At 37.4% G+C, this 13,512-nt stretch overlaps 1 protein-coding gene across 4 annotated transcripts in view; it reads right to left on the reverse strand.

The window, feature by feature from the left end:
• CTNNA2 (catenin alpha 2) overlaps positions 1-13,512 on the reverse strand; it is a 1,254,514-nt gene that overhangs the window by 240,610 nt on the left and 1,000,392 nt on the right. For all 4 annotated transcript variants that reach the window (XM_066267520.1, XM_066267518.1, XM_066267521.1 and 1 more), the window contains one exon: positions 5,612-5,764. In XM_066267520.1, the coding sequence (XP_066123617.1) occupies positions 5,612-5,764 (153 nt within the window). The remainder of the gene's footprint in view (positions 1-5,611; positions 5,765-13,512) is intronic.

Below are 13,512 nucleotides of genomic sequence, written 5' to 3' on the forward strand. Positions count from 1 at the left end.
AGAGAATAGAAAGCCCAGAAATAAAACCACATATATATGGTCAAATAATCTTTGATAAAGGGGCCAACAACACACAATGGAGAAAAGAAAGCCTCTTCAACAAATGGTGTTGGGAAAACTGGAAAGCCACATGCAAAAGAATGAAACTCGACTACAGCCTGTCCCCGTGTACTAAAATTAATTCAAAATGGATCAAAGACCTAAATATAAGACCTGAAACAATAAAGTACATAGAAGAAGATATAGGTACTAAAATCATGGACTTGGGTTTTAAAGAACATTTTATGAACTTGACTCCAATGGCAAGAGAAGTGAAGGCAAAGATAAATGAATGGGACTACATCAGAATTAAAAGTTTTTGCTCAGCAAGAGAAACTGATATCAAAATAAACAGACAGCCAACTATATGGGAACTGATATTTTCAAACGACAGCTCAGATAAGGGCCTAATATCCAAAATTTACAAAGAACTCATAAAACTCAACAACAAACAAACAAACAATCCAATAAAAAAATGGGAAGAGGACATGAACAGACACTTCTCCCAGGAAGAGATACAAATGGCCAACAGATATATGAAATGATGCTCAGCTTCATTAGTTATTAGAGAAATGCAAATCAAAACTACAATGAGATACCACCTCACTCCTGTTAGATTAGCTATTATCAACAAGACGGGAAATAGCAAATGTTGGAGAGGCTGTGGAGAAAAAGGAACCCTCATTCACTGTTGGTGGGACTGTAAAGTAGTACAACCATTATGGAGGAAAGTATGGTGGTTCCTCAAAAAACTGCAAATAGAACTACCTTATGACCCAGCAATCCCTCTACTGGGTATATATCCCAAAACCTCAGAAACATTGATACATGAAGACACATGTAGCCCCATGTTCATTGCAGCACTGTTCACAGTGGCCAAGACACGGAAACAACCAAAAAGCCCTTCAATAGAAGACTGGATAAAGAAGATGTGGCACATATACACTATGGAATACTACTCAGCCATAAGAAATGATGACATCAGATCATTTACAGCAAAATGGTGGGATCTTGATAACATTATAAGGAGTGAAATAAGCAAATCAGAAAAAAACAAGAACTACATGATTCCATACATTGGTGGAACATAAAAATGAGACTAAGAGAAATGGACAAGAGTGTGGTGGTTACCAAGGGTGGGGGGGGGAGGGAGGACATGGGAGGGAGGGAGGGAGAGAGTTAGGGGGAGGGGGAGGGGCACAGAGAACTAGATAGAGGGTGACGGAGGACAATCTGACTTTGGGCGAGGGGTTTGCAACATAATTTGATGACAAAATAACCTAGACATGTTTTCTTTGAATATATGTACCCTGATTTATTAATGTCATCCCATTACCATTAATAAAAATTTATTAAAAATAAATAAATAAATAAATAAATAAATTGATAAACCTCTTGTAAAACTAATCAAGAAAAAAAGAAGACACCAATTAGCAATAGGAGGAATGGCAGGAAAAAACCAGTAATACAAATTCTCACACATTTAAAAAAAGAAGAAGAAGGGGAGGGGTTAAGGGGAGGGGAGGGGCACAAAGAAAACCAGATAGAAGGTGACGGAAGACAATTTGACTTTGGGTGAGGGGTATGCAACATAATTAAATGTCAAAATAATTTGGAGATGTTTTCTCTGAACATATATGTACCCTGATTTATCAATGTCACCCCATTAAAGTTAATTTTTAAAAATTTGCCTAAAATGGGGCAAGATATCATTAAACAAGTTGTAGACACGGCCTGCAAAAATAAATAAATAAGAAGAAGAGATACAGAATTTTATGACTAAAATTAGAAAATTAAATAAAATAAATTTCTAGAGTACAGCCTACTAAAACTGACTCAATCTGAAATAGAAAATTTAAATAGTCATATGTTTAGGAAAAAATAAAATTGAATCTGTAATATTTAATCCTTTCCTCAAATATAAACACAGGATCAGATTGCTGTATCAATGAATTTTTCCAAATATTTACAAAATAATGCCAGACTGACAGACTGACACATTCATTCACTTCCAAATGATAAAAAGAAAAAAGTCATTTCTTAACCATTTTTTGAAGAAAAGCATAATTTTGATACCAATACCTCTAAAGGAGAATAAAAGAGACAAAACCATATAGTCAACTCAAAATGTGCAGATAATGCATTTGATAAATTTTATACTGATTTTAATTTAAAAGATAAATTCTTAAAAAATAAATAACAGAAGAGAATTAAAATAATCCAATGAAAGTATCTTTATAAAGATACTTTAACAAACTCTAGTTAATGGTAAAATGTATAAATGTTCTCAATAAGATCTATAAATTACAAAAATATCTATTACCACAATATTGTAGTGGAATAATGTGAGGAAAAAACAAGATATAAGGATTAGAAAAGAAAAAATACAACTGTTATAATTCACAGACAATATGATTACATACATAAAAGCTTCTAAAAGGACACAAATTTTTGAAATTTGTGAATGAATTTACCAAGGTCAGTGGATATAAACATCAATATACCAACAAAGTTTTTCATATTATAGACACAAACACTTTGACCTAGAAAGTTGTCCAAGTACACAGAGACACTTTCTTTCTTTTTATTTTTTCCTTAAGTGAGAAGCAAGGAGGCAGAGAGACAGCCTCTTGCATGTGCCCCGACTGGGATCCACCTGGCAAGTCCCCTATGGGGCAATGCTCTGCCCACCTGGGGCTGTTGCTCAGTTGCTCAGCAACTAAGCTATTTTAGCACCTGAGGTGAGGCCATAGAGACATCCTCAGTGCCTGGAGCCAATTTTCTCCAACTGAGCCATGGCTGCAGGAGTAGAAGAGAGAGATCGAAAGAGAGAAGGGAGAGGGGAAGGGGTGGAGAAGCAGATGGTTCCTTCTCCTGTGTGCCCCGACTGGGAATCGAAATTAAACCCAGGACATTCACATGCTGGGTCAACACCCTACTGCTGAGCCAACCAGCCAGGGCCCAGAAATACTTTCTAAATGAGAAAAAGCATGACTCTTGCCCTGGCCATGGAGCTCAGTTGGTTAGAGTGTAGTCTTAACACCCCAAGGCTGTGGGTTCGATCCCCGGTCAGAGCACATACAAGAATTAACCAATGAATGCATGGGTATATGAAACAACAGATCAGTGTTTCTCTCTCTCTCTCTCCTTCTAAAAAGATAGCTATCTATCTAGCTAGCTAGCTAGATGATAGATGATAGAAAAATTTTTAAATAAATATATGCATTAACAACAAGACACTTATTTGAAAGATACAGGCTACAAAAATTCTTCTGATTCTAGTTCCTCTCTAATCAACTGAGGCTGTCCACACCATAGACCTATGTCTACCTGGATATCAGGACATTCTCAAATGTAGCGGACTGCAGTGACCTCCCTCAATGGCCAGGAAGGGAATAACTGAGGACCCGCACTTTCTGTTTCTGCCACTAGTTGATGATTAAGGATAACTCCTAATGTTTGGATTTCCCTACAGAGAAACTTACAAATAGGACAAGGCAAAATGGTGAATGTGTCCAGGGTATCTTCTTAAAGAAGAGGGAATGAGTACAAGATCTACTTGGCCTTGGTCTCACATTTATACAAGATGTCAAGTCTGAACTCTGTAAATATTATCTATAAATGAGGCTACAAACAGAATTAGAGAAAGGCAATAACAGGACTGATATTTATCACACAACTTTAAATTCATGTGTCTTTCTTTATCCACAATGTCCATAACACACAATTAATTAGTGTTTTCTATAACTTCTGAAATTGGTTAATACTGTAAATATATATAAATGGGATACTATATCTGTATGTTACTACTGTTATTCTATTACTTGTGACTATTGAGACTTTTGTAGTATGCGTTCAGCATTAACTCTTTTCCTCCTCTTCCTCCTCTTAACCCCTCCACCTCTCCTCCTTCTTCACCTTATCTTTCTCGAGACATGGACGTGGCCAGGGCTTCCGAGGACAATCCTGGGAAGACTCTTGAATTCCTCAGTGACCAAATGAACTCTCAGAAAACGTAGGTGGAATGTGAGGAGTAATGGAGTGCTTGCTTTGTAGGTGGGGATGAGGCCAGAAAGACCACCTTGATATTATAACTAGGACACTGTTTTTAGCTCTAGGCTGGTTTCACATAAAACACTAGGATTATGGTAGAAAGTTCAGGGGTTCCCTTACTTTGGACTAGGCTTTTACACACTCAACTTGCTGACTGCTGTCATGGATGAGGGCACAGCCTTTGTCCTAGAGGACCCAGGGCTCCCTCTGGGCCAGATGCAGAAGGTCCTGCTGCCTGCGTGTCTTCTGCCTGAGGCAATAGCAGTGCTGGTGCAGCCAAACTAAGCAGGTGCATAGGGCACCATTAAATCAGAGCACAACTGATCACTCCTTCCAAGAATAATGCAGAGGATTTCACATTTGATGAACTTATTCAGAATTTAATGTTGCCATCCTAAAGAGGAAAAACATTTTACTTCTAGCTCTTATTTATTTTTTTAATGATCGATTTTAGCAAGAGAGGAAGGGAGCAAGAGAAGGAGAGAGACAGGAACATCGATCTGATCCTGTATGTACCCTGACTAGGGATTGAACCGACAACCTCTGTGATTTGGGATGATGCTCCAACCAACCAAGCTGTCTGCCCAAAGCTCTTCTAGCTTTCATTTAAGTTGTCAGTCATTTTGAGTAATTTCATTTTAGCCTGAATTAAAGTGGGGGCATGCTAGAGTTTTATTGTTGTGGTGGTGATGTTGGTAGTGGTGGGGGTGGGGGTAGTTGGTAAATGCTCAGAACCCACAAAGGTTTTGACCCACCCCTGACAACCATTTCCTAACTTTACCAGGATTCTCACCTTCCTGCAGTCGTTTTCTTTAGAATACACATTTCCTGTTTAACACCTCTCATTTTCTGTGTCACTACATATCACTAGATCCAACCTTTGCCAAGCTGTTGGGTTTCAGCTTCTAGATTTAGACAGTATGGTTTTCATTTCATTTTTATTTTGTTTCCCTTGGGAAAAAAAACTTTCTTCAAAATTATGCAGCACAATTTCACATTTAGAAAACAACTCTCACAGATTTCTCTAACACATGTAACACACTTCTGACCCTGAACTTATACTCCCACAATACTGCCCCTTCAGCAGGAGTCTAAGCCACTCTGAGGGAAGGGAGATTTCTTTTCTTCAAGTCCATAATGTGGATGGCTAGTCTAGCTTAGCCAGGTGGAATGGAGAGGGGGCAAGGAGGAAGAAAAAGGAACGGTTTAAACCTCCAATTGGCAGTTTCTATCCCTCAAATTCAGGACTTCAGAGTGTTCCTTCTAATTCTGTATCAGTCCCTATTGTTCAGCAAAATTAACAAATGTGTTCCAGATCATATTCAGTGTGTGAGATACAGAGTGGAGAGATTGCTGATAACCTGCTTCTTTGAAAGGGAGGGGGTCAGCAAAAGGTAGAGAAAAGGAAAGTTTATTTCTCCAGGAAACCATAGAAGGGCTGCCTACTGAAATTCCAAGAGCCATATGGAGCAATTAAACCTGCAGCTATGGTCTAGTCTTCATGTCTCTCCTGACTTACCTCCACCAGCTTGTTGGCATGCTCACGGAACACCTGGGCATATTCCTTCACTTCCTTCTCATTCCCACTCTTGGCAGCTTCAATGAGAACTAGCAAAGGGACGTTGGTTTCCAAGAAAGAGTCAGATATGTGATCCATCACAGCTTTCCGAAGCTACAGTAAATAAACAAAAACACACACAATTAAGGCGATAATTATCTATTTATTTGAGTCTATTACTCATTTGACAGAATAGATTACAATACTCTATAAATACAGATTTTCTCTAGACTATACCCAACTTTCATTGTCCATTAAAATAATGTGTCGATTCTGTTTTTCTAAGAATTTAATTTTTTAGTCTACGGCCATACCACCCTGAACGCGCCTGATCTCGTCTGATCTCGGAAGCTAAGCAGGGTCGGGCCTGTTTAGTACTTGGATGGGAGAAATTAATTTTTTAAAATTATAGTTGACATACAATATGAATTTAGTTTCAGATGTACAATATAGTGATTACACATTTATATACCTTATGAAGTGATGACCCCTATAAGTCTAGCACCCACCATAGTTATTATGATATTTTATTCCCTAGGCCGCCCATTACATCTCTGCAACTAGTTTTGTGATTGGCAGTTTGCACTTCTTAGGCTCCTCACCTTTCTCACCCAACCCCCCACCCCCACGTTTTTACTTTTCCTGGTGCTTATAACATCAAAGGAAAACAGAGAGATGACTGATGGATGATTCTGATTTAATTGTATTATATGTCAACTTAAAAGTGATATATATGGCCTATAGCTCGATACATTATAGGCCTCTTCTATCAGTGCTCTGCTCTCTCCCTTCATTGGCCCAAACATCTCTAGGAAATTATAAATTGTGATAAAGTTCAAGGACTCAGGCACTTTAGAAAAAGGAGAAATCTAGGCATCAAACAGCAAGTGAGGAGAACCTTAGATGGAGAGTTGGGCCTTGACTCCACCCTAGAACTTGACCCCTTTGCAGTCTCCTGCACTTTCTAGATACATCGTTTGTACATCATGGAGGTAGAAACACAAAACATCTAACAACTCCAAAATGTTTCTGCCCAGGTGCTATGAGGATATAGTTGCTGTGCTCCAGAGATAATTATTTACCATTATTTTTCAAAATAAATAAGAATAAAAGACCCAAATTTCTAACAATGCATAATTACACATCATCCCTACATTGTTAAAACCTGAAGCAGGGCAGGTGCATGAGAAGAAAATGAAACTGTACATGAAAAACCACGCCAGTGCTGCTTTGTTCATAATTATATAAATGTACACGGGAAGAAAACACCAAAATGTAAATAACAAGCAAAGATAATAAACAATGTGCATGTCTCCCAAACAGATACACCTGTGCAGGAGTCCTCAGGCAAAATTTTTGAATTTATCATTGATCAGAAGAACAATTTTGAACAGATTTCAGTGCTTTTTTGCACTAATTACCATAAGATATGTATGTCTTCATGTATAACTTAATTTGGTATACCTTTTAACTGGGTTTGACATTTCACCATATTAACGATATAAAATAAAACTTATGAAAAGTTAACATTAAGTAGCTTCTCATCTGACAACATGTGCTAAATTACTGCTCAAGAATAATGTTGGTTATTGGTGAGTTCACATGTTCCAGGTATATATAATGAGCCAGATATTCAACTAAGATTTTTAGATGTTATATTATACCATTTAGTTCCCACATCAACACTATGGGATAATATTTTCAGCCCTGGCCTGTTGGTTCAGTGGTAGAGTGTCAGCCTGATATGTGGAAGTCCCATGTTTGATTCCTGACCAGGGCACACAGAAGAAGCACGCATCTGCTTTTCCACCCTTCCCCCTCTTCTCTCTCTCTCTCTCTCTCTCTCTACCCCCCCCCCTTCTACAGCCAGGGCTCTATGGGAGCAAAGCTGGCCCAGGCACTGAGCCAACTTTGCCTCAGGCACTACAATGGGTTCAGTTGCAACAGAGCAATGCCCCAGATGGGCAGAGCATCACCCCCTAGTGGGTATGCCAGGTGGAACCCAGTCGGGCACATGTGAGAGTTTGTCTTTCTGCCTCCCTGCTTCTCACTTCAGAAAAATACACACACAAAAAAAGAAGAATATTTTATATCAGTTTTTCAAGTGAAGATAATGGGACTTAGAAAAGCTAAATAACTTGCCAGCAATCATAAAGTAGAAAGTAGCAGAGTTCATAGTAAGATGGCCTGAAGGCCATCTTGAAACTGACCTGCCATGGCTCTCTCCCAGACAAGAGCCCTGTAAGAAGGAGACAATATTGGGAGTAAAATAAAAATTAGACTTGATGGGGACAACATCAATAAAAGAAAGAATAGGTCAGGATAAAGTTGGGGAGATGAACAGAGCCAGGGTAACTCATCAATCAAATCACCACATATATATATAATTTTTTAGTTTTTCCACTGATTTTGAGAGGGAGAGGAAAAGGGAGAGAGAGAGAAAAAAGGGAAGCATCAACTCATTGTTCCATTTAGTTGTTCCATTTAGGTGTATACTCATTGATAGCTTCTCATATGCCCTGCCCAGGATTGAAGCCATGACCTTGCTGTGCTGGAATGACACTTTATCTCCTAAGCCACCCAACCAGCGACAAACCATCATATTATCATATTTTTTTTAACATCACACACACACACACACACACACACACACAAAAAAAAAAAAAAAAAAAAAAAAAAAAAAAAAAACATATCAGAACTTTGTAAAGCAAAATGAGCTACCTGCATCAAGACTCTTTCTAAACCTTCAGAAAGACTGATTTCACATAAAAATGGACAACTTAAAATTATCAAGGTCAAACTCCTATAAAGTTACTATAAAAAATGAGAATAGGAAATATAATATAATCCCTAAGCACACTCAAAGCATGTCAGAAAGATATGATTGTAAAACAGATTAAAACTGCAATCTACTATTTAAAGCAAATTAAAATATACTAAGAAAATAATATATGAGAGAATATAAATTTTAAAAAATAGCAGCATGAGGTCATGAAAGTCAAGAAAAAATTATGAATAAGAAAAGTCATTTTAAAAGGAAAACTAAACATAAATAAGTAAACACAACATAAAATACCTTAAGAAAAATATAAAAAGAAAAAATTTAAATCCAAAAGAAAGTTTTTAAAAATTAGATTAAAAAGAATTTGAGAAAAAGTGACACATATTTAAGGTAGGCAAAGAAAATTCAATATATGGCTACCAGAGAAGAAAATCAAAGGAAGAAAACAGAATAACTATTAAAAAATCATAACTCATGAAAATATTCATAAAATACATAATATGCATAAATATATAAATTTTGTTTTATATCGCATAAGTAAATTATTGAATGTATATATAAAATATATTATTCACATATACACACTACATTTTGAAAATGTATCATGAGATGATTCACCTATAATAACAACCAAAATTACTAGACTATAAAAAAGGGGGTGGGGGATCATTGTGAATTTAAGCAAATACAGTACATGTCTTAAAAGAAAAAAAAATAGATAATCACTTTTCAACAACAAAGCTTGAAGTCAGAAGAAAATGAAGTACTCTGTTTAAAATACTCAAGGAAAGAAAATGTGAGCTAAGAATTTTGTAACTAGTAAAACTGACTTTCAAGAATATAAGGCACAGACAAAATTTGATAAACATGAAAACAGTCAGAAAATGTTATTCCCAAGAGCCTTTCTTGAAGAATTTGTTAGAGAACAAGCTTTACCAACCAAAATAATTAGAAAAATATCAACATAAGAACTGGCAATGAGCATTAGATGCATGCTTATTTATAGAACTTAGAATATGGTTAAATGGGAGAGTATAATATGAAATGGTTGTATGAATTGGCAATGAAGATATAGTACAACAATATAAAAAATGAGCTGAGATAGTAAATAGGATATACAAAAAAGATTTTAACTTTTTTTTTAACTGAGAGGTGGGGACATAATGAGACAGACTCCCTCATGAGCCCCAACCAGGATCCATCTGGCAAACCCCATTTAAAGACAATACTCAAATCAACAGAGCTATTTTTAGTTCCTGAGGCCAATGCTCAGACCAACCAAGCTATTCTCAGTGCCCTGGCCAACGCTCAGACCAGTGGAACCATGCGCTGCAGGAAGGGAAGAAAATGAGAGGGGAGAGGGAGGGGAGGTGAATCAGATAGTTGATTCTCTTGTGTACCCTGACTAGGAATCGAACCTGGGACATCCATACACTGGGCTGACGCTCTATCACTGTGCCAACCAGCCAGGGCAATTTTAACTTTTTTATATAATTAAATTATATTGGTAATATGAATATTGTTATTCTAACACTAAAGGTAGAATAAAGCAAATTAGTTATGAGAGCTTATCTCTCATCTCCTTTGTCCTTGCTAACCCAAAGTGTTTGTGTGGAAGAAAAAAGATACAATAAAAGGAAAAACCATACAACTCTAAATCCAAAATAGAAAAGTCAATATGACACTTGAAATTTTAAATTGAAAACATACATACACACACATATAGTTTCCCAGTATGTCCAATAAAAAGGCCGAATATGATGGCCAGCCCTGAAGCATTAAACATCTGGAAATACAGTGTTCTAGAACATCAGGGCTTCTTGGAGAAATGGCTGGTTCCAGGATCTTTGAAGCTGGAAATATGTAAATAAGCCTTAAATATCCTGTTACATCAAATAGAAAAGAGTTCTCAGGGACTACTAAGGTCATGTAAAAATAACTCAGTGGGCTTCTACTTGGCCGAAGACTAGACAATTTAAACTTCACAAAGGATACAAATTTCAGTGGATTGAACCATTAAATATTTAAATTCATGAATTTATAATGACTAAAGAAAAAGAAAAATATTGGTCACCTTCAGAAGACAATAAGGAACCAATTAATTTATCTTGAAAAAAATCAGGCACATATTTTGTTTTTCCTGTGTGAACTCAAATTCTTTATAGTGAGGAAAGTGTCTGATAATGTGCTCATTCCATTTAATAGATGAGAGCGAAATGGTAGAATATCACCATTTTTTAACCTTTAAGGAATTAAACAAGTTTAGGCAATAAACATCAATGTTTGAACACATCACAAAAAAGAGACAAGACATTAAGTGCCTTGTGCTAATATAGCACATTCCCAACCGTAGTGTTACCAAAGGCATCAAACCTAAAACTGCTAGGCTCAGGATCCCTTTGGGGATTTGCAGAAATGCAGAGCACATAAAAACACCTGAAACTGCACTATATGCTCAGTTAATCAGCAAAATACAACTATGGAAAATTTACAGTACAAAATGTTCGTGTTCTGCAACAGATGGAATATAAGCAAAACAAAAGGATGGCGAGAATATGATAGATTGAGATTAAAAGACATATCCCAAAATTTGGGCAAAACTGAAACATATCATCTGAAGATGATATGGGGTGATAAGACCACAAAGAAAAATAAGAAGGTAAACACCCTAAAAATCAGGATAGTGGTTACTTTCGCAGGGAGGCAAGAGGCATCCAGAGTCATTTCTAAGGAGGCAGCATGATTCCCTTTCTTGACCTGGTATTGCAAGTATATTTTTATAATAATAATTTACTAAATTATAACATTTATTGTGTGTGGTTTTCTATGTCTGTTTTTTTATTTTATAATAAGTTGAAAAAAAGAAACTTGATGTTCTTTTCCATTTCTATCTGCTTGGAATACAAATATGACACCCAAGGTAACCTGGGGAGCCGTGCGTTGAGCATGGCAGGACTTCCGCCTCTGCCATCAACCTGACCCGTTGAACACATGGAGGTGAGCTTCCCATCACTGGCCCAATATTGTTACATGATTAAGAGAGCAATTCTATTGTGTTGGAGCCTCTGCCCATTTTGAAGTTTATTAGTTACAGCAGCTGGTCTGACCTGACTTAATCAGAACATGTTAAACTGACATCCTTTGTTGTTGTTTCCTATTTACCCTGTCATCTTTTGGACTGCTGTTTCTTCCCTAGATCCTTCCTACTTCAAGGATGGATCATAGGCCAGCAGCATCTCTGCCATTTTCTGGAGTTTGTTAGAAATGCAAACCCCAGCCCATTATCAGATCTGCATTTCATTCAAAATCTGCATTTTAATAAGAAGCCTTGGTGATCCCTCAGCAGAATAGTTGCAGAACATGTCTATTAATATTGATAGAAGACCTGTTGTGTCAGTCAAGTACTTAGATGTAAGCATGAGAAACTAACACTCTCAGATTTAACATAAAAAGTGTCCTCTTAGTTCAAAGAAGGGATGAAACCTAGAAATGCTAAGACACCCTATGTCTTTATGTCATTAGCTTTTGACTCAGTCTTAGGCAAATGTACCTGATTATTATCTAGGTGAAATGCAGACCCAAATTCTGGATCATGTGCTACCACTTAATTGCAAGGGTGAAGGAAGTAGGTGTTAAGAAGAAAATGTTTTGTGAGAAAAATAGTCCACCATTTTAGCTTTTTCTTCTTCTCTTCTTCCTCCCTCCTTCTCCTTCTCCTTCTTCTCCTTCTCCTCCTCCTCCTCCTCCTCCTTCTCCTCCCCCCCCTCCTCCTCCTCCTTCTCTTCCTCCTCCTCCTCATTCTTCTTTTTCCTCCTCCTCTTCTCCCTCCTCTTCCTCTCCCTCTCCCTCTCCTTCTTCTAAGTGAGAGGAGGGGAGACAGGGGGATAGACTCCCACATGTGCAGAGTTGCAAATAGATGCTTGAATCAACCAAGCTATTTTTAGCACCTGAGGCTGACATGCTTGGATCAACCAAGTCATTTCAGTGTCCAGAGTTAAGGCTCAAACCAATCGAGCCACTGGCTGCAAGAGAGAAAGAGACAGAGAAAGGGAAGAGAGAAAGGGACAGAGCAGAAGGTTCCTTCTTCTGTATGCCCTGACCAGTGGTCAAACCCAGGACATCCATATGCCAGGCTGACACTCCCATTTACTGATATTTACTGAGACAACCAGCCAGTTCCCATTTTAGCTTCTTTTTTTAAAAATAATTTAATTTTTTTAAAGGGTGACATCAATAAATCAGGATACATATATTCAAAGATAACAAGTCCAGGTTATCTTGTCTTTCAATTATGTTGCAAACCCATCACCCAAAGTCAGATTGTCCTCTGTCATCTTTTATCTAGTTTTCTTTGTGCCCCTCCCCCTCCCCCCTTCCCTCTCTCTTTCCCCCCTCCCCCCGTAACCACCACACTCTTATCAATGTCTCTTAGTTTCACTTTTATGTCCCACCTACGTATGGAATAATGCAGTTCCTGTTTTTTTCTGATTTACTTATTTCACTTCGTATAATGTTATCAAGATCCCACCATTTTGCTGTAAATGATCCGATGTCATCATTTCTTATGGCTCAGTAGTATTCCATAGTGTATATGTGCCACATCTTCTTTATCCAGTCATCTATTGATGGGCTTTTTGGTTGTTTCCATGTCCTGGCCACTATGAACAATGCTGCAATGAACATGGGGCTGCATGTGTCTTTACGTATCAATGTTTCTGAGTTTTGGGGGTATATACCCAGTAGAGGGATTGCTGGGTCATAAGGTAGTTCTATTTTCAGTTTTTTGAGGAACCACCATACTTTCTTCCATAATGGTTGTACTACTTTACATTCCCACCAACAGTGTATGAGGGTTCCTTTTTCTCCACAGCCTCTCAAACATTTGCTATTACCTGTCTTGTTAATAATAGCTAATCTAACAGGTGTGAGGTGGTATCTCATTGCAGTTTTGATTTCTCTAATAACTAAAGAAGATGAGCATCTTTTCATATATCTGTTGGCCATTTGTACTTCTTCCTGGGAGAAGTGTCTGTTCATGTCCTCTTCCCATTTTTTTATTGGATTGTTTGTTTGTTGTTGA

This window comes from Saccopteryx bilineata, chromosome 3 (assembly GCF_036850765.1).
Source record: "Saccopteryx bilineata isolate mSacBil1 chromosome 3, mSacBil1_pri_phased_curated, whole genome shotgun sequence".
In the NCBI taxonomy this organism is placed as follows: Eukaryota; Metazoa; Chordata; class Mammalia; order Chiroptera; family Emballonuridae; genus Saccopteryx; species Saccopteryx bilineata.